The sequence below is a fragment of the Hippichthys cyanospilos genome, chromosome 8 (genome assembly GCF_059441005.1).
Source record: "Hippichthys cyanospilos isolate Australia breed blue-spotted pipefish chromosome 8, RoL_Hcya_1.0, whole genome shotgun sequence".
In the NCBI taxonomy this organism is placed as follows: domain Eukaryota; kingdom Metazoa; phylum Chordata; class Actinopteri; order Syngnathiformes; family Syngnathidae; genus Hippichthys; species Hippichthys cyanospilos.
In genome coordinates this window covers 20,924,690-20,951,538 of record NC_142376.1, presented here as the reverse complement: position 1 = coordinate 20,951,538, position 26,849 = coordinate 20,924,690, and the positions used below count along the sequence as shown (strand labels likewise).

Sequence of the window (26,849 nt, the reverse complement as noted above, 5' to 3'; positions counted from 1 at the left end):
TATATCCAAGATAAACAGAAAAACATTGAAAAGAAAGGAATAAAATATATTCTAAATGGCACAAAAAGTGCTTCAACAAGTTGAAATTTGCATATCTCCTTGACTTTCTAATGAAAGCGTGTATGTACCATTCCTCTTGATTAGCATGTGGTGTCGGCGTGAGCGTGAGCATTGTCCCCCAAAGTTAATGAGCCCCCGGTGTCTTCTGTCTCTCCTCCCCCAGCATTCTCATCAACCCGGGCAACCACGTCAAGATGCAAGAAGGAACACTGGGTTTTTTTATCGCCAGCGATGCAAAGGAAGTCAAAAGGTGAACGCGGATGACTTCCTGTTTGGTTCCTAGCATGATCTGATTTGTATACTTAAGATGTTCATATCTTTTCAGAGCGTTTTTCTATTGCAAAGCTTGTCATGATGACATCAGCGACCCCAAGCGGATCAAGAAGTGCGGCTGCAAACGACGTGAGTATCCCGACCTTTTCAGTGTTTCTCCCCCTTCTCTTGCCCTTCTCCTCTTTCCCTCCCTCTCATTCCCCAACATTCCCTGTGGATATTTTTTTTTTAAACTCTGCTATTACTTCTTCCATTGCGGCAATGTTCCTCAATACTGCAGCGCTGGGTGTTGTAGGTAAACAAACATACAAACGGCGTTCTGTATATAGGATTCAGTATGGTATAGTATGATCATCAATTTTACTGTTTTGTAAATACTTAGTCGGTACCATTTTCTTTTTACTCATCTTTTTTATGTCAACATTGTGTCACTTTATAATGGAAGGCAACAATTGGGGCGGCATGGCTTTGGTAGAGTGGTCGTGTCACAGCTGAGAGGCTGCGGGTTTGATACCCTGACCATCAGGACCATGTCGACGTGTACTTGAGCAAGACACTGAACCCTTAGTTGCTCTCAATGCTGCGTCATCAGACTAGTTTGTGCAAAGCGCTTTGACTAGCAAAGGTAGAAAAGCGCTATACCGTATAAGTGAAAGCCCAAGTCTATTTTAACATATTTTACAGTGCATTTCTATAGAGTATGCATAGTAGGGATGGGACGAGATCTTGTGCAACAAGATCTCCAAAATTAGAATTCTGCAAGATTCCTTCTCCCTTCAAAGCACACGATCTTCTTTTCTTTTGGATGTGTTTTGGCAGAGGCTTACACAAAAGAATGGACAGCTTGTTACTGACAGTTAAACACACCATCAAATGTGGTGAGACTTAAAAAATACAAAAAAAAAAAACGTTACCATGCCGAATAGTGTGTAGACAAATATTGTAGTTTGACATGTTAGCTTTTATTTTGAAATTGTTCTCCAAAGCATGCTGCTGTAGAAGGGTCATGACTCACAACACAAACTTGTCCTGAAATCACATTAAATAGCTAATTCAGGCTGCTAAAAAAAATCACTTATGCTGGCATTTTATTGTATAGTATTTATTGTATAGTTGCCAGCATTTAGCGCTGCCTCTAGTATAAATTTGGCTCTAGTTAGTAGCGTTCGGGTGCTCTATATTGGCTGGCGAGAAAAGTTAGAATAGCTTTCAAATGAAATTTAATTGACAAAAAGGACTTTGCATTTCTTGATGCTGACAGCCTCACAGTTGCCATTTATACTGATCACGTTTGAGTAAACAAGCACGACTCAAATGTCTGTTCTGCGGGTGTTGTCTTACTGTCTTGACCAAAATATATGAACAACGAAAACAAACAAAAGACAAAACCAAAACATTTTTTGCCATTATTTTATGTTACAAATTTTGCGACGATCCTGTCTCGGGCTCCTGGACTCGGTTCAAGAGACATCTTGTTTCATGAGATTTGTTTCTCGTCCCATCCTCTGCAAATACAATACATATATCAAAAAACAAAGCACATTTCTTTTCTGTAGAAACATTCACAGAGACAAACAAATTTGGCTAATCTATTTGTTTTTTGACGGTCGTTGAACAGTGTTTAACTTAGCAGTAACAGGAATATTAATATATGAAATAGAAGGAGCAATGTCTTCAATTTAACTTGACATCTAAATTGCAGTTCAATAAGTAGGTTGAAATAATTGACTGTTAAGTAAATATTTGTGATTCATGTGCTGTGATTGGTTACATGTACTTTTTGGGGGTGATCTGAACAAATTGTTTTCAGGTTATATAATTTCAGTTATGGATACGTTACTTTGAAAGTATATCATGTTCATTTTGCCTGTGCGCACATTAATATGAATATGAACTATAATGTGAACTATATCCCCCAATCGTTCTAATGAATAGCCCATATTTAGCTAAAAGGTCAGTAACAATTACATTAGTGAGACAAAGGAGCGCTCTAACATGGACACACTAATTCCTGCTTTTGTTGGCGTCGCCTCAATTCATCAGGGAATGTTTTACCCTGGTCACTCAGTAGAATTGGTTGACCTTTGCACACCCCATTTTGACAAACTAGCAAGCAAAAAAAAATCTATTCTCTTCTGTCATGTTTTGTTCTTTTCTGTTGTTGGTGTTTTTTTTCCCTCCATGTTTCTTAATGACCAGTGACATGCTCTTTGATGTATTTCCTCCCCTTGCTGCCTTTGGAAAACGCCACTTAATTTTAACTACTCACTGCTAGTGATTTATTGTGAGTAAAAACAAACAGCAACAAAAACTGGGTGTTCTACTATCCAAAGTGTTTTTTGATTCCTCCTCCTCTCTTCCTCAGCAAATATTACACTGTATCAATGTTGCATGCACCAGTGTAGCTTCTGCATCCCACTCCTCGCCTCTCCTTTTGACACTGTGCTCAAACCAGCAGAGGCGAGCCTTCTCATCACTACTTCATTCAGTTGGTGCTCTGACTAGGTTTAAAGCAGGCAATGTAGAGGGCGTGACATAATGGACCCCCCCCCCCCCCCCCCCCCACACACACACACACACACACTCCCCCGCACACACACATATAACGCACACACACTAAATAAACATCCATGTAGCAACACACTTCAGGAAAGTCCTGAAGAGTAATGTATACAAGTAATGCACATGTGAGATGTACATTTAGAAAGCCTACAGTTTCTGCTAGAAGAACTTTTGTCTGTGTTACAGAGCTTAAGCCTATCCCTAACCCTAAAAAACAAACAAACAAACAAACAAACACTCAGGTTACCGAAACAAAATGAGAACAATCTGGACTCCCTTTTGCACACTGGTTCTGATATTTTGGGTCACTTTCTCTTGTCGTAAGAGTATATTGCCACTAGATGGTGGTGTTGTGCCAAGTAATTCCACCCCAACTGTTCATTAGAACAACATGAAGCAAATGTGCCCTGATGAAACGAGAGATTACAAAAAAATAAATACAAAATCGAGCCAGCATTTTCTTTGCACTTAGGGTCCCTAAATGTCTACGAACACTCTTGACAACTAACAATACTATAGGTCACTGATGGCAACTGTAAGCTCAGCCTGCATTTACTCTACAGGTACAAGTGTACAATTCCAGTTTGGTGCCTGTATACGATTTTTCTGAATGTCTCTTTCAAGTCTCTCTTTCAATACCACTCAGAATATTACAGTTCTGCATGTAACGTGCAAAAAACAAAATACAAGCAACTTGTAACCCTAACTAATAGGTTTAGTAAACCACATTGTTCACAAATTGAGATCTTAAGACAGATACTATCAAATGTCCTTTGCGCGGATTGATCTCATGGAGGGACTCCCTCTCATCTTTCTGCCATGCATACCTTTTGTGTGCTGAATTTAAAGAGAATGATGGCAGGCACTTTTATTGATCCTGTGTTCCCAGTGCAAACCGGGACTCATTTAACAAAATACAGAGAGAAAACTGCAGCATGGTCTGGACATAAAAATATGGCCCAACATTTCTCCTTTAATTGATCTGTTCACCTCCAATGCTTCATGCTGAGGAGTCTTTGGTTTACAACCGAGTTGTTTCTACCATTGTGACGTAAACCTAATATGACTAGAAATTGTAACACTATCACCAACTTTTACTAATTCTGTAGTAAAGTCATAATTATTGTCAATATATGCAGTCCCAAAGTGGGATCCACGTTCAGAATAGACCTGATTTCAATGTATGGATACCCAATTTCAAGTGTTAGTATCCTATTAATTGCAAATTATTGTAGATTGTTTCACTTATAGCATGTAGTGTAAATCCAGCCTCAGACGACTAAGCCTGTCAGTTATGTCATAATCCTAACCCTAACCTTCGACCACGTGTCAAGCTCCGGTCTTCGAGGGCTGGATTTACAGGTGTCTCTCCTCAGAACACCTGATTGAAATGATTAGCTCACCATCAAGCTCTGCAGGAGCTTGAAAATGATCTGAATCATTTGAACCAGGTGTGTTTGGAGGGAACCGTTGAAACCGTGCAGGATACCGGCCTTCGAGGACTGGACATTGACATCTATGCGTCCAGACAGAAAACTTTGTGATAAGTCAGAAGACATTGTCAGCGTGGCTGTGTGGTGTTCTTCATTGCTCCACAACACCCTACCATGTGTCAATTTTCATGGGAACATAACATACATTGACTGTGGTCCCAGTGCCCCACCCCCTCTCCAAGTGAAAACTCTGAAGTGCAGAAGTTCCAGCATGACCCGACAGCCTTGCTGCTCTTGTCTGTCATTTCCTTCCAAACTGTTTCATGACTGTGAACAGTTATCTTTGCACCTTCCCCTTTGTCACTGAGACCCAAATGACTTTTTTCTGCATGTTCTCCGAGCCCACATGCATGCACGCACAAGATTAAAGCAGTCCCTGAAAACCTGTCTTTCCCATTCTCTCCCCGGCCCCGAAACCTATGACTTAACTCCGGACGTTATTGTCGGACTTGCGTCAAAAGCCAAGTCAAAGATAGCCGCAAGTGTCAAGGCGCCAGACGGTATTAGGAGGCTGTCAGTTTGCACCTGGCCAGTGAGAGAATGGGGAGCGGGGACTGTTGGTGCACAGAGTCACATCAATCTGCAGTAGAGATGCTACTCAGGGGACTTTCACTCCCGCTTCCCTAAAGGGTCCAGGGCTTCACACACAGGCACACCATAGACAACCTTCCTTATAGCATTTTAGCTGCAAGAGCATTTACTATTGGTAAACATGTTTTGTACACCTACACTGGTATTCGCAGACTAGGGGTGCTGGACAGTGAAAAGTTCTTTGTATTAATAGGCTTGAGCAATACTGTCTTTTATTCTGAACTACTTTTAAAATTAAAAAGATTCATACAATAGACAAAGCAAGAAAAAAATAAATTTTCACATAACTATGTAATAAAAAAGAATTGCTATAATTCAAATTTAAAAAAATGTATGATTTGGATCATTTAAGTAAAACATATGAAATGTAATTAATCTAAAAACAGTACAACACACACACACACACACACACACACACACACACACATTATATATATATATATATATATATATATATATATATATATATATATATATATATATATATATATATATATATATATATATATATATATATATATATATATATATATATATATATATATATGCACACACACACACGTTTATACTACAAGGCTCAAATTCGCGTTGATTTGATGTAATTCAAAATAGTAAAAAATGTAAAAGACTTCTCTCCGCATCTGGAATTGCTGGATTTAGAATCAATCTGTAAATGCACTTATAGGACATGCGGTGGTGCTGCCAGTGGTTTTCAAAGGCGCAGAAAGGCTAAGGACTGGCTCCACGTTGGATGAGCCTGGCCATGACCTGACTCAGTTGCAGGATTGCCAAATGAGGGTAGTGCATGAACACAAGACCATGAGCAAGCCCACAGCCAGTGAGGACTCTTGAAACGGGATACCATTAAATAATATAAACACATACAGACCCAACCACATGAGCACACACATTTGCACAGTTAAAGTGGAGGAAATTGGGGTCACAAATGAGCATTTTAAAATGCTACGCGATCAATTAGACAAAGGAAACCTTTCACATACATTTTCATTTTCAAACAAGCAGTCGACCGCATGAATATCATTTAATAGTTAGATACATAGCTTAACAGCTTAATACATAAAATTGTTCTTGGACACATTAGATTGAGCATATAGCAACCTGAAAAGTCTGCCCTAGGGCAACAGTGCAAAGTACTCATGACCTGGGAGGGATGAGTCCCTAACCATGTCCCCTTTCCCTATGAATTTCTATTATGGCAAGAACCAAAGATCTAACTAAAGTACCGTATTTTCCGCACTTTAAGGCGCACCTAAAAGCCTTAATTTTTTTTTTTTTAAAGCTGATGGTGCGCCGTATAATCAGGTGGGCCTTATATACGGATCAATATTGAGATTGGGATTCGTAGATGGGGAATGAACTGATAAAGTAAGCTTTACCTGTGACTTTTGTGTGTTTACAGTTGAACAAGGTTGGTCATTTTGGCATTGAGTTATTATGCTATTGAGAGTTTAGAGTTATTATTTGAGTTATTATTGTTATTACTTTGAGCATTACTATATTGTGATTGAAAAAGTTTTAAAATATGTCATTAATTGAGGGTGTGCCTTATAATCCGGTGCGCCTGATATATAGAAAAAAGTTTTAAATTATGTCATTAATTCAGGGTGCGCCTTATAATCCGGTGCGCCTTATAGTGCAGAAAATATGGTATAAGGAGTGGTCCTTACTTGAAACCGAATGACAGTGTGCGTCCAAACTACACACACACACTCACACACGCACACGGACACGCACACGTTTTGACAAAACCAGGCATATGCCAGGGATATTAGGTTTTGAGTTATCGACAAAAACATGACTTTTCCTCAGTAATGTCCCTTTTTGGATTCATACAAAAACAACCTTCTTAAGGTCTCGCCTTTCATTTCCCAAAGCCATAAAGTTTAAATTGTATTTGAAGTGTATGGCTAAGAGATTAGGAGATGGAGCACACGGTTGCTGTATGTACGTATGACATCTAACAGAAACCAGACTGTATTGTTTTCACCGACATAGGTCTGGTTTTGTAAAAAAACAAACAAAGAAACAAACAAACAGATTCATGTATTTTTATATATTGTATATAGTATATTGCGTATCATCACAATCCCTTATAAAGCATATACACTATAATTTTTGCTAACAGTAAAGATTTTAGTGTTTTAGTTTAAAGATAGGCGAAAAGCAACCTTTTGGTTATAGTGCGAAGCTGCACATTGATGCATGTAAATGGCTTTCTTGTACACATGTATTATAGAGACAGTCATTGCGTGTAAGCCACCACAACATCATGTTTTAGTTTCATTGTCTACTGTGAAATCTAATGTTTTAATTGGAGGGCTTTCAAAAAGTTGCAGTCTCTAATGACAGAAATGAATGACACGCATACAAGTACACATATTGCACATTAGAGTGAAGCTTCCCTGTGGGCGTGGAGCAGTGAAACTTCAATTGTGCAAACGACAGCATGAATTGGCACGTGCGGCCCGTAGAATAGTGCCATGCCTTTTTTGGACAGAGGCGCTTCCGTTGCGCTGCTGCATGATGGGATACAGGTACGTGCTCCGCTCTCCTCAGACCCACGGGTTTGCAAGATGTAAATGTAAAATGTATGTATAAGTTTGTTTGAGGTTTGCTGCTGAAGACTTTGCTCATGCCTCTACCCCTCCTCCCCCTGAATGCCTCCCCCTCTTTCTCCTCATCCTCTTCCCACTCTTATGGTTTTGCCTTTTTGACCTGTTTCAGCCTTAGCACGCAGCTTGACCCCCTGAACCTCACCAATTAATACATTAGTGAGGTAACCTTGGTGGGACAACAGTTTAGTGTAAATGCCATGTGAACTTGGCTTGACTGAATTGGACGTGTTTATTCCACGTACGGGGGCTCAAGTGTGCTAAGGCCTGCACATTCTGATGAAGTGACCTTGCAACTTCCTCCCTGGATGAATATTTTCTCCTCTTGCCATTAACCTGCTGCTTCTCCTCTCCTCTCATCCTGACACGTGACTGTAGCCAAGATGTCCGTCTACAAGCGAATGAAACTGGCATGTTGTTTTGATTGCGGCCGTTCAGAGCGAGACTGCTCTTGCATGTCAGGCAGTGTACATAGTAACATGGACACCCTTCAGAGGGCCTACCCACTTTCCTCTGTGTCTGTTCATGATTGCGCAACCACGTTACGTGCCTGTAAGTTACACCGCCCAACACATGCTGTTACATGTTGTCTGTGACGTGTGCTTCCATGTGTGCCGTTACCAAGTGCTACCGCTGCCGTATCGTGTAGTACATGTGTAGCCGTGACGTTGTCCATGTGTTGTGGTGGTCTGGTTAGATGTGCGTTAATGGTAGAATTCACATTATGTTTAATTTAAGTCCACAGTTTTTTCTGCCTTTGTTGCAGCTAGCTAGCTAGCCAGAAGTCTTCTATCTATCTATCTATCTATCTATCTATCTATCTATCTATCTATCTATCTATCTATCTATCTATCTATCTATCTATCTATCTATCTATCTATCTATCTATCTATCTATCTATCTATCTATCCATCCATCCATCCATCCATCCATCCATCCATCCATCCATCCATCTGGATGCTAGTTTTTGGTTCTCTCTCTTTTCTCTCTCTCTTCTAAATCTTTCCAATGTGTTGCTTGCTAGCTAGCACTCGTTCTCTACATATCTGTAATTCGTCTTTTGTTCTTTTTTGCCCCATTTTCCTTTTTTATTTGTCATAAATATTGGTTTTTCACTCAGTGTATCTTGTGTTTTGGTGGGTGCGTACTGTAGTGGCTCTGTCGTGCTGCCGTATTGTACGTTACTGGTTGGTGACCAGCTAGCTATCGCATGCTGCATTTCGTCATGCAGTGGTGTGATACTAATCACGACTGGAAGTTGACTGTTTTGTGTTTGATGGTTTTTGGCTGTTTAAGGTAAGATTTGTATCCATGAGTGGACATGTTATATTGTACAGGTTTATGATGATGAATGATGAATGATTTGTTGCAATTATTATGCACAAAACATTTGCTTTTACACCCTTGAGTTAACGTATTTTTTAAGTTTACGGTTAGCTTTGGCTTTCTGTTTTTTTTTTTTTTTTTTTTTTCAATTCTTAGTTTTTAACTTCAAATGACAGTCACAGGACAAAATAAGATTATTGGCCCTAGGGTATATTGCAATATCCTGTTATTCTCGCAGTCCACAGTTGGTTTACACTATCTCTGTGTTTTAACAATATGATAGAGAACACAAACAGAAAACTCTAAATTGAAAAACAAACAAAACATGTTTTGATAGAGAGAATGTGATCATATGAGGACTCATGGATAAATGGCCTCCTTGCCGCTTATTCTTGAGTGGCTTGGAACTAGTAAATTGGATGTCAATTAGACATGGCAGCAGTAGTCCTGGCTATCAAAGCCTGGGTCTCAGACGTGCAGATCTGATTTCCTTCTCAGCATTCTCCCGACGTCGGTGGCCTCAGCCTAGATTAATGTCAAACGTGCCATGATGAGTTTAGTTTGGCCCCATGTACTTCGGTGCTGTGCTGGTATCCCTCGGTACCAATTACTGGCCATTACATGGTTACTGATCTCACTTCTCCCTCGAGCCCCATGTTGGATTTCAGGAAAGCCTCCCCTTCCTTGGATCCCCCTCTTTCCCTCGTTTGGCTGAACAAAGTGAGTTTTAGCGAAGGAGTGCTTTTCAAGTCGAGGATTACAGGATTTCCTCTGGTCATTTCCTCTTCTTCATTCTGTGACCAGTTAGGACATCTTTATACATGATGACTTATGTCTTCGTATGCATCTGGACTCGATTTTCTTTTGCTTGACTACTCTATTCTACTTACACTTATTGAAGCCGATGTGTTGATACGTGAGTTTAGTTTCTTTGGAAACCTCTGGTTTTTGAGTTTTGCCACTAGTTTGGATTGAGGTGTGTATTCGCCAATATCAGCTTGTGCTTCACCACTAATAGATTCCCCTTTTCTGGTACGGATTCTGGACAAAACCATGCTTAGACTTTTTAAACTGAATACTTTATAGACAAAGTCAGTCTATTTATGGTTTTAACAATAATTTTTACTTCTAGATTAGTCTCAGCCGTTACAAGAGTATAGAAAAAATAAAATACATACCCCTATTTTACTGGTAGAACGTAGCCAAGATGATGTACTGAATTCTCTCGACAAGATGTAATTGCAATTACAGCTCTGGTTTTGTGATCTGACAACCAAGTGTTCTGATACAAAAGAAGATGTCATGAAAAGTCTGAATGAGAAGCAAGGGGTGCATTATTTTTGCTGTTTGGCCCGATTCAAGGCTATTCTACGACCTTCCATTGGGGCATACCAACATCCATCGTCCCTCTCCTCATGCATCTGCATCTCATCGCGTGAGAACTTATCTCTCATGACACCAAAATTATGTTTTCATTTTCACAACCCTGCTGGTCCATCAGCAAACTTGCCCTGACAGCTCCTGTCCACCAGGCAGACTCGGAACAAAACAACCCCCTCCGTCCCGCTCTATTCTCTATCCCGCGTTGCCTCTATATGGCATAGATGCTAGCCAGTTAGTCTGCTGCTTTGGTGGCTTGGGCAAATCGCTACAGACAGATGCCAGGGCCGCTGTGGGTCGCTGTATGAGGATCTGTGTCAGAGGCCAGCCTTGGGCGCTCATTGTGACCTTTAGTGATGGAAGAGACTCTGAGTCGAGAGTGTCAGCAATGCCCAGTTGAGTTAAGTGCCCACCATGTTTGTTCAGTGTCTATTGACATATGTGACACATATGGTTGCATTAGCAGTTAATAGTGACCAAACATTTGGAGTTATGGATGGATTAGTCATCTGATTGTAGATTAGGCTAATTTAGGATGCTAAAGCCAAGCCTCTGAAGTGTGTATTTCTTTAAATTCTTTATTTATTTATTTGCTTCTTAGTCTGTCAGACCGCAACAATTATTACAGGAAACTTTTCATTACAGTATTCAACTCATTTACGCAGCCTCCTTCCTGGCAGGTGGATTATTAGCTCCAATTAGGCGTTGATGCTGTTTATATGCCACAGTTTTGAAAAATTGGCACGGGCTTGCACTTTTAAGAAATCCACTTCTTTTGACTTATATTCGGGGATGGGCATCATATTCAATTATTTAGTTGGCTGTTGTTGTTGAATTACTCTCAACTACTTTGCTGTCTAACAATGTATGCCCTTTGGACTTATTCTAATGGTATTGTTGTACTTTAAAAAATATATATATTTTATAAAAAATAATAATGAATACAAATATTTACATTGATGATTTAATTTTATGATTGGAATTTCATCAAATGCCCATCTCTAAAATACCTGATTTTTTAGGTACATACCGCAACATTTGTTCTTTTGTCTTGTATTGTTTCACATATTTCATACAGCGTTTCTCATATTCAAGTGTTTTCTAATTGTTTACATCAGTAGTTGTTACTTTTAAAGTATTACATGAAACTTTTACCATTTCAGACAAAGCACAGCACATCCTGACAATGGAAATTCCTTTGAGTTCCCTATTTTTTCAATGAGTCACATTCCACAAATTATCCCCATTTGTTTTTCATCATTTATTCCCTTTCCTATTTCTTACCACTAGTCTGATGTATGCATTTGTTATTCACTTCATTTCCATGCCTTATTCTTACGTTGATGTCTCTTATTTCCTAATGTGTGCTTCATGACATCCTTTCTCCCCCCCATGTGACCTGCCACTTGTCTTTGCATTCTCTTCAGCCAAATATAAGTATAATGGATATGTCATATCACGTAAGTGTGCATCTCTGTCCTTCCCCGTTCTGCTCTATTGGCCCTTCCTAATGTAACACGATTAGTACTGATGGTTTCCTTCCTGCCTACTATTCCCTTAGCATGTAACCCTGTCCTCTTGTGACATTTAGACCAATTGTTTAACAGTGTTGACCCCAGTATAACCCCGAAAACACTGTTACATACAATGCAAGGATAAATAATGTTATGTTTGAATATACTGAACGTAGATTTTACATTTTGGAAACACAATTCCTGTTGTTATGTACAGTTTTTCCTTTGTTTTGTGTTCACTAATAACTTGTAGTTCCATGAACCATTCCTTTTTTTGTATTGTGCTGCATGTAGCAGCAGATGGCGGTACAACACCAGGGAACAGTGGAAGCCAAAAAGAGACTGGTGTTCGATTCAAAGCTGATTGCAATTTAGGTAAATTGTTGTTATTTCTGGTTAAGACGAAGAATGTGTAGTGTCACACATAAATTAATCTAATAATTTAATCTTACCTTTTGTTATTTTCATATCGGATCACACTCACTTCTAAAGTGTTTCCTTACCTTTGAAATTAAGCCCGCTTAAATCATTCACCACAATCATAATATCAATTTTATTTATGTATTATTTTTCCACTTAATTATAACACGCATGTGCAAAGGGGGCGGGGCGAGGTTATAGTTTCACGGTGCCGACGCAATACAGATGAAGAGAAAGGGCTCGCTATAAAGACAAAAGCCAGCTTCCTTCACATGCTAACGTCACCATTTTCCGTTGTTCTTCAAGCATTTGCACGCGGCGCAATAGCATCATGTGATTAGCATTTCAGGAAGGGACAGTTGCCGTCTGGCTGGTTCAGAAAGCACAGTGGAGCTGCCAGGGCGGCTGAGCGTGCTCTAATGCTCTACATGTTTGACAAGGGCCAGATGAATCCAGGAGCTATCGGTGGCGCCCCGTAAATCAAGGAGGCAGCTGACTGCTGGGATAAACGTCTGTTTATCGCCCAGGGCCACCCAAGTATGCTCTGTCCTCCAAAAGGACCAACCAGCCACCCTCCCACCCAAGGCAGGAAAAGGCCTCTCCCAGCCCACTTCATAGGCACAGATGTGACTCATACCCGTGCCTCGCTTTTCTGTCCACGGGTGTTTGGAATCTGACAATTTAGAACAGTGGTTCTCAACATTTTTTTTTTTTTAAATTCATGTGAAATACATATTTTGTCAAGTACCACGTAAACCTCCACACTAAATTTCAAGTTGTTGCTCTAGGTGTATATTATCCAACAACTCCAGATGATATGTCGTATGAAATGATCTACTTTTGGCCCGTCCTATGGAAAATTGTGTCAGTAATGATAATGCACATCCATATTCAACTAAATAAAAACCTTTTACAAAAACATTTTACAAAAGTGTTCCTGTTCAATTTAGCAAAAAAACAAATGAACAAAAAAAAAAACCCTGTTGATTAATGTTCTAATTAATTTACTCTTAGTTTGAAAAGAAAAATGTGCTGTTCCTCTCACGGCTTTAAAAAGCATTTATATTTTCCTGTTAAAATCTCCTGTGCCCCTGAAGTGCCTTCACATAGCAAAAGGGGTACCCTTACCCACATTTGAGAATCACGTGAAGCAGTGCACAATTTTAATCCAAAGCGGATCTTTCACATTCTTGAATGCTTTTAAAATAGTGCTATCATTAATTATTAGTTCATGTTACGTTTGTTGACATGACAAAACATCTGAAGGGTTTTGACTGTCTCAAGCCAAGCTGCGTTTCTCCTGTGCTTTGTTCCAGCGGGGGCCTTGTAATTTATTCATGTTTGTCACAAATACAAAGTAAATGTTCTCACTCGTGGATGGGTGACAAGAAGATAAGAAAATATGAAATAACAAAGAAATGGTTGTGCTTTTATTGTCTTATTTTATCTTTCAGAAACTGAAATAAATGCCCTGTCCATCAACTAAGCTTTTCTTTATTCTTACTGTATGCACACCATGAGCCTTGTCAGCTACTTAAACTGTTTTTTTTTCTAAATGGATTCATCTTTGGCATTATAAAATCTGAAATGAAATAATGTGAGAAATTGTATAATTAATGTAAATCTGTTCATTTATATTATTGTTATCTAAACGCATTCCTAAAGCTTTCCTTACACTCTGTATTCTTCATTGTTTGACAGTAATGGATGACGTTAGACCGTCTTTTCAAAACCGATCCGTTAAAACCAGCGGCTACCCTTCCACTGCCATCACCTCAAACGCATTCTCGCCCAACGCCCTGCAAAGCAACAAGGACGCCTCGGTTAAGCCAGGCGCCAGCAACATCCCCCTTGTTAATAACCGTAAAGGCAGCCTGCTTCCCACGGGGCCAGCGCCTGCGGCTCGTCATTCCAAACTGCGCCTCAGTATCTCGGTGCCTGAAGACGCCAGATCCTTGGCAGAGAGTCGGCTGAACCGGGCCCGCAGTCTGCCGGTGAAATACCGCTACCACCCCAGTAATGCCATGCTGCACAGTCACAGTAGCCACTGTAGGTTGCCCCCTTAGCGGGATGCATCAGTCAGTAGCCTGCCTGTGCTGTTTGCTGCATGATGGTTCACTCTGCCGGGGCTGCTTCTCGTATCCTCCTTTGCACGGATTTGCCTGCCAGTGCCATTTTAGCATCCATCGGGCTGAAGGGTTGTTTGTTTCTAGCCTTTAACTTGGAGACTGAGCAATGGGTGCTGATGTATAATTAGTGGTACGTACTGTATTTCTACAAGCTTTATACTAGGGATGGGCAGTTGAAGTACTATTCTTGACCGTGTGGGCGTTTGTAATTTTTTTTAAATCGGATTTGATTGTTTTGCTCACAGTTACAAGACATATTTTTCCAACCTTGTTAATAAAACAAAATCAGACTGACACAAAAGACAGGTGAAAACCAAGACTCGAGTCTGAGGCTTAGAGCTAAACCTTTGTATTTTAAAACACACAACCCCAAATCAGTCTTGTGTGTGTATATACTGTATCTATTCATCCATTTTCTCTATTCCCGAGTCGGGTCGCATTGGCAGCAGCTTGAGCAGGGAAGCCCAGACTTCCCTCTCCTTGGCCTCTTCTTCCGATTCCTCCGGGAGGATCCCGAGGCATTCCCAGGCCTGCCAAGAGACATAGTCGCTGCAGCGTGTCCTGGGTTACCCCTGGGGCTTCCTCCCGGTGGGGCATGCCAGAAACAACTCACCAGGGAGCCGTCCTAACGGTTAGGATGCCTAACCTAGGATGCCCGAACCACCTCAACTGGCACCTGTCAACGTGGAGGACACTGTGCCCCTCCCAGACGACCGAGCTTCTCACCCTATCTCGAAGCGAAAGCCTGAGACATCCTAAGAAGAAAACTTATTTCGGCCGCTTGTATCTGGGATCTCACTCTTTATGTCACTACCCATAGCTTGTGACCATAGGTCAGGGCTGCAATATGGATCGTAGTTGACTATATTGGACACTGTAAATTGCCCTGAAGTGTGATTGGGTGCGTGAATTGTTGTTGTTGAGGGCATTTGTGCCCTCTGATTGGCTGACAACCAGTTCAGAGTGTCCCCCACCTGTCGCAGACAGCTGGGATAGGTACCAGCAACCTTAGTTAGGATAAGGACTAGGAGGATAAAGGTTATGATAAAGCTTATGTGGACATAGTAAGTTGTTGACTTGGCCCACTTGTCACAACTCACTCCATTCACTTTGGGTTGTGGGTTCTGAATGATCCAAGACTTAATAGTTCACTTTTACTGGTTACCATCTGTTTCACCCTATTTAGGCAGCAAACTAGTTGTGTGTCTGAATTAACTATGCCCCCCGTGGGGTGTTTTCAACTGGTGGAAATCCATTGCATCTACGCATTGTTACTGTATTTATCCTGCCCATCCTTGGTATGTTCTGAAGGGTGATAGTGTTTTGTGTGGCACAGCTAAATTAACTACACTACCTATGGTTAACAAATGAAAAGTTGATGTGAAATTAGCAGCTAGAGATGACACAAAGTAAGTAAAAACAGACAACTCATAGACAATGAGACACGGTGGGGAATTCCATCTGTCTGGAGTCACCAGGCTTTCTTTGTGTCCACTGATTTGCGCTAATGCTATGCAGTGTTATTGATATCTAACCAAGGGACTAATACAGGTGTGCAGTGGAGTGCACTGCCAGAAGAGAGTCTCAGTGTCTGGTGGTAGCTCTTGAACGCAGACGGTTGTGAAGCTCAGACTAGTGCCGGGCCTGACCTGCTCTTCCTTGTCCTTTCAGTCTGGGAAACTCTTGCAAAGTGCTTATGACCAAAGTGTCAAGCCCACAAAATTGAATATTTAATCTTACATGGATCATTAATTTCTGAGCTAGTCTTGACCTTCGTCTGCTGGAGGGTTATTTGTCCTTACTAGCCACTTCTGACATGTCTAGCCCTCTAATTCATCCCCCTTTAGCGTGTCCTTCTTAATGCGTGTGGAGTGTTCTCTTGGCATGGAGAGAGACCAGTAGAAGAGCCATTTCCTGCGCTAGAACCACATTATTGGGTCAGATAGGCTTTTTAGCAATAGTCCCCAAAATGAGCCACCATGAGAGCCATCTCCATATCTCATTGTCATTGCTTTTGCCCACCACCCACTGTCAATGACAATCTCAACCATCACATGGCAATAATGGAGTAGGTAAGCATGGTCACTCTGATGCAGACTGCTAGAGGTCCAAAAACATCAGGCCAAGTGTACATAATAAAAAAAAAAAAAAAAAAAGAAAAAACTGAAGGCCGTTACGTCCCTTTATCATTTTCAGGTCATCAATTGGTTTTTCTTCAAGGTTGTCTCCTGCCTTAAAGATTCCCTCATTACTAATAACCTATGGTTTTCCTCAAGTTATTAATTTCGCTTTTATTTCTGTTTACTTTTGTTGTGTTGGCTATGATTGAGTGTTGACAAGTTATTTGTTTATTTTCATGTCAGGTCCAGCTCACTTCGCCATCCGTCTCTGTCTCTGTTCTGACACTGTGTGCGTGTGTTTGCAGTCGAAGACGAGCATCCATCAACGCTTTCACCCAAAAAAAAGCAGCGCAACGGAGGGATGCGGAACTCGCCCAACTGCTCGCCCAAAATGATGAGGTAAGAGACTGCCTTCAAACGGAAGGAAGACAGATGCAGGGGAGCAGAAGGAAGGATGGAGAGACAGCAAATACTTCAGAGGTGGTGCCGCTGATACGGGGTGCGGGGGGGGTCTGATATGCTGAGGCTGTTAATGATAGAGCTGAAATAATGTTTCTGTCACAAAATGACGCCAGCGAGGAATCGCTTGAAATGCTCGAGCCCCCCTCGGCTGCCTTTAAAGCCCCAGCTGTCACCTCCTCCGGTCAGGTCTCCATGTAGTCCTTAAACCATACTGACACTAATGACACTGGCGGCCAATCAGAAGGACCGGCATAGTTACTTTGCCCTGAGGCTACCTCTCTATTGTGGAAACCCCTGTGAGTACTGTTCCTGGTACTTAACAGCCATCTGTGAGCTGTATTGCCACAATCAAATATGAATTCAAATATTACCTTCCTTTTATCCTGTCCGGTGCCATTAAATTGCTCTTAATTGATTTTGAAAGATAAAAGGAGCTAAGGTATTTATGCTACAAGGCGGGGCTTAACCTGATGACGGCACGGCATAACAGAGAGGCCGCGGCGGTGAAGATCTAACAGGACAGGAACACTCATAGCTGTGCTTGCTCTGTCTTAATGAGTGTGAGCTGAGAGCCTTGTGGTTGAAGACGTTTGACAACTTCAAACGTCAGTATTTATGAAGTAAAACTGTCATATTCAGTACAGTCTGGAAAATGAATGAGACCCAATACAAAGGTCTGAATTTATGATAACAATGCTCACAATCATTGTTGTGGGATTATCGTTTATATTCCCCCCGTAGAAACGAAAAAAAAAATCGACTCGAACCTCAGTGTTTGTGATCAGTCTGTCCCAAATAGTTGGACTCAAACCAGATTGTATTACTGTTAAATGTTTACCATAGGAAATAATGTAAATACAATCAATCTATTCTGGGCAACCAAAAAAAAACTCTCTGAGTCTATTAGCTTCAATTTAGGAATACCATCAATCATTTATATTAATGATTTTCAAAAGTTAACTGAAAAGCCCATAGGAACTCTGTTGGTCTCTTTTAACAGCAGCACCTACTGAAGCTCAATTTAAGATTTTTTTCACCAAGGATTATGATTTACTGATGAAAAAGACTGTAAATGATAGTTTGTTACATTGTTCTAAATGAGCCTATTCCTATAATGACCACAAATAAATGGGCTCCACCCACTGCATCAATTGAATGACTTTTACATTATGAGCTAATAATAACATTTATTTTTTCAACCACTTGCCAAATCCGCATCATATAATCAAATCAATAATCATGGTTTTACAACACTTCTCCATGATGCAAAAGAGTTGTGTATTACTTGGGTAATACACATTTTGTTACAGTTGTACCCTACTTGAAAACAAGATGTATCACTTGCAATTTATTTTCCTTACATTTTAGTTTGGATAAAGTTGTTTCGTAGGTCTTCCTCCCTTAGGCAGCATCCCTCCCACTGTGCTGGCAAATCTATAGTGTTTTTTTGTTTTTTTTTCCTTTTTCAAATATAGTGTATTTGTGGGCCTCCCCCTCAGTCCTCCACAATACAAGCACTTAATGAGCTGCCACACTTGCCAAAACCATTAGGCAAACACTAGAGTGGTAGCCTTCAGTCAGAGATGCCCTTGCTCCAAGGGAGAAGGGTGCTATAAAAATAAGTTTAGCCTGGCAGCTTTCCAGCAAAGTTTGTTTAGTTTGCCTAAATTTTAGCACTAAACCCTTTCTTCCTCTTCCTCTTTGGCTTTCAAGATGGTCCCCTTTTGCCACGTAATATATGATATGCCTTTTGGCTTTGATCTCGCAGCGATAATCATTTGCGCAAGTTACTTTCTCAGTTTGGAAGCGGCTTCAAAGCAGCGTTAAAGTTTTCTCTGCTTTAGGGATGCTTCAGCTTTCTGAAGGCTCTTGGGTACTGCCATGACAGGTCCTCTGTTATAGGTGTAGATGTTTTCTCCAAGTCTTAGCCCACAGCACAACATCAAATTACCCATCACAGCCCAAGAACCCCTCCCCCCTTTCCCACAGCTGCCCCTGTCAACATATAACAGCATTTATATTAAACAGCTGTGCTTTACAAGGTGGGTTTTATGCACAATGAAAAGTGATTGTTTGAGGTAGCCTCAGGGATGCTTTATTCTACAAGCAAGGAAAGAGGAGGAGCGGTGGTGCGATGCAGCAAGAGAACCAGCATACGTAGCGAGTATGGTTGGTTTTTACAGGACTCGCCGCCCCAAGGCCTTTGTAAATAAATAATGATCAACAGATTGGCTGTGGGCTTTTGAAAAGCACGCCTTTGTCAGTTTGCATGATGGGGAAAATTTTCAAAGCGCCAGGCTGCCTTCGTAAGTCAGCCAGGGAGGCATTGGGGGAGCAACAAACCCATCCCCAGTTCGGGACTGCAATGTTGCACTGGAATAACTCAACTGTTTGAAATACATGTTGAACAACGAAACGGGGGGAAGACACATACTGGAGAGGAAGTACTTGTCCCATATAAATTCTTCTGTCTTGAAATACTGTACTGTCCAATGAGGTTAGAACAGTCAAAATTGATTCGTTGCCAAACGAGTTATTTATTAGAGCGAGTACTACTAGAATTAGGCACTACTTGTGCCTATCCCAGCCATCTTTGGGCAGTGGGTTGGATACACCCTCGACTGATTGACAGCCAATCGTTGAAATTTTAAACGCTCTGTCCAAAATTCATGTAATTTTTTTCTCCCTTTGAAAATAATGCAGACCATTTCTTTTTGGAAAAAAACAAAACATGAAAAATCAAGCTTTTTGATTGGGATTCTTCACTATTTCAGAAGTAAATAGTTCCTATTTTGTCTATAGTTAATCAAATTATTTTGCATTTATTATCAATATCTTTAAAATGCACTTTGCCACTTGCTATTGACTGAAAATGACATCACATGTGCTCAAGGCTCAAGTGAAAACCAATCACGTCTCAGATTGTGAACGTCAATATGACCAAATGCGTGAGCCATGATGGGTCGTTAAATGAGTCTTGAAAAAATGTGATGTCATATTCAGTCGACAGCAAGAAGCGGAATGTCTTTTTACAGTTGTTAAATGTAGATTTAAGAAAGCTATCAAATTAATTATAGTCTTTTTTTTTTCCTACTGAAAATGGCTAAAACTGTAAGGAAAATATTTTTTCTTGAAGTGTTTTCTTTAGAAAACTAAAGACACTTTCCCAATATTGAACATCTCTGGTGCAAGTCTAAATTTCAATGATAGAGAATGGATAGGTAAGGCTCTGCTCTCATGTATCGGAAGAACATAACAAAATACATAAATAAGTTGACCTGGCAATTTCGCGGTTACTTATTTTGCAGCTGCCTCACCCATTTGTCATCGCGCTAACAAGCTGTTCATCAACACCGCCTTGCCGAACCTTTGTGACGGGCCTGTGAGTGGCACCGCACATCCAAATCCCCCAAAACAGTGTCATCTGGAACCGATATCTCCTGGGCGTGGCGCGGCTGTCTGCTCCGCCCGAGCCTGGTGGAAGGTTCAAGCTGAGGCAGGGAGAAGGCAGTGGGGAGGATGAGGAGGTGTGCGCCGTCAGTGACAGGCTGCCAGTCAGAGCGCTGACAGCTGGGTGAAAGATAGCTGTCTTGACACACAGGAAGAGAGTCAGCGAAAAGAGGGAGGCAAAGGCATGCGCCAGTCAGCCCCAGTGAGGAGGCGAGCGATGCCAAGCAGATTGAAGTGACGGCGGCGCCGCGGCGGAGGTTGATTGGCGCAACGCACAGCTCCGAATGAAAGATTCAGGCTGAGTGTAAAAACACTAAATGCTGTCAGTGTTATTATCACCTGCACTAACTGATAGAGGAAAGCAGAAAGGCGGGTGGCTAATTGACAGAGTTCTCCCCCTTCTTTTTCTGCTACTTTCCTGCAACCCAAATGTAGAGTGAAGAAAGCGTTGCCATCAATGCCTTGTCAGTCAATGGCAGCGTGATGGAGGATAGTGATGATTTGAGAGATGTATGTCACATTTCTGAGCTGCTTCCTCCTATATTATTCAAATTTATGTATCGTCACTTTCCTTTTGACTTCAATACATGCCTATTTGGATGAATATTGAATGACTTAAGCCTGAAAAATACATGATCAAATATTAATTTTGTTTGGGAGATTTTAATCCCTGATCATTTACCTTATAACTTAGTGCTAACCATTACATTGACATACCGCTACCCATAATTAAGTGAAACCTTAACCTTTTTGACTATTAAGGCAAAAGAGAAACAGAAGAGAAATTTTGCTCAAAAAAGTAGCACGTGGTTAACAAATAGCAAAAAAAAAAAAAAATCAATCCAGCTATTGAAAATTTAAGTCAAATTGAAATAATTTCATTTGTATTAGTACTCATCCCAATTAGAAATAGTTAACAGTTTCCACCAACTATTTAAGAGAATTCCACTCTTGCCAAAGAAAATGAAATTTTTGACTATGATACTCACCTTCAAAAAGGTTTATTTTAGCTAATAATGTGCTGAAAAATGGCAACACAGCACTAAATGAAGCTCCTCAAATAATTTCAACAAATTATTTGCACCAAAACACCATAAGGCGGTGACAAATACAACGTAAAGCTGCTTAAATCACTTCAACATAGTTCTTGTGGGGGGGCATTAAAAAACAGTCGTTCATATTAGAAAACAAAGAGAATAGGTTTCACAAATATGATCATCAGCAGGGCCACAAATGACAATTCAAAACAGTTTTAGCTTTATATATTCTAGCAATTGTCTGAAAATTGTAAATACAATTTTTAAAAAAAAGCCTTGGTTGACTTCCACACTTGCAAACACCCCAAATTGAATAAAGTAGATGAAAAAGCATAAGTATGAATAAAGGGGAGACGTATGCTTCTTGTTTCTGCGCTGTATATCCAGAGTCAGTGTTGTGGCTCAAAATTTCTGCGTTGCCTTTGTAGCAAAGACGTCTTGTATAATAAGCGCAAGAGCATGAGCGGTGTTAAAGTGGGACTGACAGGAACCCTTTCATGGTCAGTGTTACACTGGATAAAACTCAATGCCCCACCGCTGTGGATTAGCCCGCTTGCTCGTGACACGCTGCTGAAACATTCATGGCCGTCAGTTGGGAAGGCGGAATGTGATTGGGCAAACGCTTGAAATATTTAAAGTGGGAGCCTGTTGGCACCTTTTACTGTTTGCACGGCGTGGCGTCAGGAGCTGGGAAAAGAGGCTAAAAGCTGGTAATTGGCGCTGTGTTGCGTGGCGTGTCAGTCTGTAACGTTCAAGTCTTGCTGCTCTTTTTGCTGCCGCTGTGAGCGAATGCCTGTCTGCGCCTTTGAGCTTCATGATGACTTGACATCAAGGACAAGAAGTAGAAATTGCAATTCCTACCAAAATTGCGTCTGTGCTGAGAAACGCTGTTGCCAAGCCGGAATGGCAAGAAAAGAAATGAAATGTCTTAACGCTGATTAATAGATCACAGAATATCATAACAATTCCCAAATGCCTCACAGGCATGGCCTCTGGTTGTGAGCAGCATAGGAAACGGGATTACAATTAAATGTAGCTGACCTATACTTATGCAGTGTGAATGATGTAAAAAAAAAAAAAAAATCTACTCAAACAACTTGGTTTTGAACAAATTTGTTGGCTCAAATCTTCCCGAATGTGGCCGACTGGTTAGCACGTCCACCTCACAGAGGATTCACAATTAATCAAATTTTAATCGAGATCACAAAATTGGCTGCCACGATTAAACAAGCTGATCCTCGGTGATATTAACATTTAAAAAAGCTGGCTATACATGTCAAATCAAGCACTTTGTCATTTTATCACCAAGGGGCAATGTTTACCACATGTTTGCATGACAAAAGCCTCTGCTTTACTCACCCTAATATATTTTTTACCATGTGAAATGTCTGAGTTTCTCATCAGATGCTCAATATATACAGTGCTAGCTGTGAATTGAGACCCACAATTAGAATAAATTTGGTGAAAAATTACATTTTGAATGCTAATTGATTAAAAATTGCTTAAAAGTAAATAATGCGCTTGGTTCTCAGTAGTCTTAATTTTTATCATTGGTTTGCACTCAGCAAGAAAGTTAGTTGTGTTGCCCTGTGTGCCAAGTCTTTGCCATGTCTTGGCTGAATTTCTTTAAATTATTATTTACTTTACTTATTTGACTTTAGTATTATTTGTAAGTATCAAGCCTTGAAGCCTTGTTTATATACTGCTTGTTCAAAAGAAGAGCAATAAATGACATGTTTGATCTAACGTGATGAATAATCATGCTTAATAACCGTGATTTCAATATTGACCAAAATAATCGTAATTATCATTTTGGCCATAATCGTGCAGCCCTGTATATGTGTGTTCCTTCAGTTCTTTGCATTTTTTTTTTTTGTTTCCCCAAAAGGTAGTCACTCTACAGCAGTGCCTACCCAATGTACTGCAATAACACTCCCACGCTCAGTCCTAACAGGAGTCTGAAGCGTTCTAACAACCTGTTAATTCTCAATCATGTTCAAATGCATTTGAAGGCACTTTCACTTAAAAATAAATAACTGCTTGAACATTCTACGTCGAGTCATGGCCTTATATAAAGTCGTTTTGGCAACAACTATTCATGACTCGGAGGTGTGCTTGTGGCTGTGAGTGAGAGAGCTGTGTGGAGCGAATGAAAAAACAAGCTGAACCTCCTGTCCCCTTTAAACACGAAAAATGATTGAGGACTATACTTCTCATGCTTGCATGGGTTTTCTCCAGGTATTACAACTTCCTCCCGCGCTCCAAAAACATGCAGCCTAAGTACATTGGAAATTCTAAATTCTCCTAAGATGTGTTTGCGTGTATGAGTGGTTGTTTGTCTTTGGGTGCCCTGTTGCCTGGCAGCCAGTTCAATGTGTACCCCGCCCACTGCTGCAGTATGCCCGTGACTCTCATGAAGATGTGGTTATGTTGATGGATGGAAGAAATAAATGAATGAATATATCAATAAATTTAAACTTTTACAGCTCAGCAACTCTGCTCTGCTATACATTCTGTAAAGAGTCAAAATAAAATCAAGTGTCCAATAAAATTCCTTCACCTTACTCTTTTTGGCCAAATGGTGATTTACATGCAATTAAATAATAACTAAGCAAGCACAAAGTAGTTTGGGTGTATCTTTCTAAGTAACTCACTGTGGGACCAAATAAAGTGTCCTGAAATATAATACAATTTGCTTTTATTTTAGCGCCCTGACTTTTGACAAAATGTGTTATGCCTATATTTGTTTATGTATGTTTAAGGTTATGTGATAGTAAAGTTTAGTCTGACATTATGGAACTTATTTGGAACTGATTGAAGTTTCCAAAACCTCTCACTGTTGCAGGTGCAACATTCTATCTTTAGATACCATCTAAAGTTTTGCCATGTTTTTTATTACGTTATGCAAATCATCTCCACAATGTTCCTGCATGAATCTATTGTTGATATTCTTTTGCAGTAGACACGACCCTCTTCTAATACCTAGTAATGAGCAAATCGAAAACATGGACATGAATGTGAAGAGGTATGACTCCACCGGAATGTTTCACTGGTGCCCGTCAAAAGACATCGAAAAAGTCATTCTGGTGAGTGATGCTTAGTTTTACCTATATATTCTCTTAAAAGAAAACAACAACAAAAAAATCACATTGTATGAATAAAAAGTATTAGGACAACTATAAGTAAGTATCCTCAGGAGTTGCCCCTCACATTTGTGAAGTCATCCAATCACATACTAATATGTATTGACGTTTCTTTCTCTGCCTCTGTGCTTCAAGGTGAGTTTATGGTTTTCTTTATATATCTGCACAAGTGACCAGCGTTGCAGTTGTCCACGCATGCATTTACTGGAACGTCTCTGCAAACGGGCAGTTTGCAAGCGTTTAGGTGTTCCCATAAATCATTTCTGTTGACCACTGAACAACGTTCATTCCCATATCTATGCATTATCTGACACACTTTTACCAGTAGATAATTATTTCTTGTATTTTAGGGGTCTATCTTTGTTTTCCAACTCAAGTAATGAATTGCAATTCGGTCTGAAAAATCACTAAGCAGCAATCAGATTATAGAGAGAAAAATACCAAATTACTATTATTATCTGAAATAAATGTCCTGCATCAATTATTTGACATGTGGATAATTCACTAAAATTTTCGCGGGCATCTTAGTGCATCTTAGTCAAATCGTATTAATTTTCATCTCATTTTTAAAACTTGCACTTTTACACAAGAGTAGTCAACAATTATTTGTGTCTCCAACTGCACTACATTATTATTAGCAACCAAGAAAAAAAATCCATAGCTTTAAAACACAGATTTGATTGTATGTCAGAAACATTAGCCTTTTTGGCTTCACATAGTAAATATGTGCCTCCTCTTAAATTGAATACATACTTTAAGTAAATGCTGCTTTCTGCATTTAAGAAATACTAACAGTAGCATTGCTACCGCAAACATTTTTTAATCCCTCAAAGTCAGAATGTTTTTACATATTTAAATGCCAAAACATTTGAAGGCATATTTAAAGGATACATTTCAAAATGACTGCTCTTGCACCTTACCCAATACAATAGCTTATTTCATAACAAAGTCAACATTCCCCTCAAAGTTATCCAACTTGCCTAGAGTCTTACAAATTGCATTCATCAGCAACTGACTGTGAGTCAGCTGCTCTTGGTCATGAAGCAAAATATGGCATTTTATGGATGAGTGGTGATCTGACATCAAACTCCTAATTTCCATTCACAGCTCAGGTGCCAAGTAGTTCAGCTCCTCATTATTTTTTCTTTCTCTCTGCTCTTCCCCCCTCCCTCTTATGTCCACAGACTCGGAGCGAAGCCTCCATGACGGTGCTGAGTGGCCATGTAGTGGTCTGTATATTTGGGGATGTCACGTCCGCTTTAGTGGGGCTGCGAAACTTGGTGATGCCTTTAAGAGCCAGCAACTTCCATTTTCATGAACTCAAGCCCATTGTTTTTGTGGGCTCGCTGGACTATCTGCGGCGAGAGTGGGAGACCCTACATAACTTCCCCAAGGTCTCCATCTTACCTGTGAGTGTAAACCACGCTGTCCCAGAGACATTCACACAATGCTTTAGTTTCGTCCTCCACAACAGAGCCACATCAATGAGATGTCTTTACTTCAAATTGTGTTCCCTGCACTACTCCTCCTTCAATTTGTTTTTCTCCCTTTTGCTCTGCCTTCTTTGTTCCCGCCTCACCCTAAAGGGTACGCCATTAAGTCGGGCAGATTTAAGGGCTGTCAACATCAACCTCTGCGACATGTGCGTAATACTGTCAGCCAATCAGAACAATATCGAGGATGCCTCGCTGCAAGATAAAGAATGCATCTTGGCGTCACTCAACATCAAGTCTATGCAGTTTGATGACAGCATTGGAGTTTTGCAGGCAAATTCCCAAGGTAAGGAGCATCCTCTTAAACGATGGCTGTTCTCGTGCCTCGATCGGATGGGTTGTTGAAAGAAGGGAAGTCAAAGATTTTTTGACTATATTTTTTGGTCAGCTGCATAGTTGTGATGCAATTTTACAGTACATCATCCCAAGGGTTGGTTTTCTTGACTAGATACTTTAGCACTCTCACCCCGAACTAGAATTTCCACAATGTGACACACTATTATTCTTCAGCCTTACCCTTGTGTGATAATTTGTTGGTGTCTTTGTTGGTAACTAAGTCTTTTCGCAACAGAAGGAAAGTCACTCAAACGGTGACAACATGCCAAAGTTCAACATGGCATAACAACTAAATTATCACACACTAGCAGGAGTGTGCCATCCCTTAGGTAAAATAGTGTGAGAATGATGTGGAAAGAAAACTACCCAAAAAGGGTTAAAAAAAAAAAACTGCACAAGGGCTAATATAAGCAGTATATCATTACTG

General features: G+C 40.3%; 1 protein-coding gene across 27 annotated transcripts in view; it reads left to right on the top strand.

The window, feature by feature from the left end:
• The window catches only part of LOC148420513 (calcium-activated potassium channel subunit alpha-1a), a 219,608-nt gene that overhangs the window by 163,202 nt on the left and 29,557 nt on the right, over positions 1–26,849 (top strand). For 9 of the 27 annotated variants that reach the window (XM_088420930.1, XM_088420929.1, XM_088420932.1 and 6 more), the window contains 6 exons: positions 224–310; positions 386–462; positions 16,807–16,900; positions 24,410–24,536; positions 25,778–26,002; positions 26,180–26,372. In XM_088420930.1, coding sequence (XP_088277056.1) covers positions 224–310; positions 386–462; positions 16,807–16,900; positions 24,410–24,536; positions 25,778–26,002; positions 26,180–26,372 — 803 coding nt within the window. Of the gene's footprint in view, positions 1–223; positions 311–385; positions 463–7,990; positions 8,165–11,745; positions 11,779–12,126; positions 12,208–13,953; positions 14,302–16,806; positions 16,901–24,409; positions 24,537–25,777; positions 26,003–26,179; positions 26,373–26,849 lie in introns of all 27 variants that reach the window. The other 18 variants (XM_088420919.1, XM_088420922.1, XM_088420926.1 and 15 more) reach the window with 6 other exon arrangements.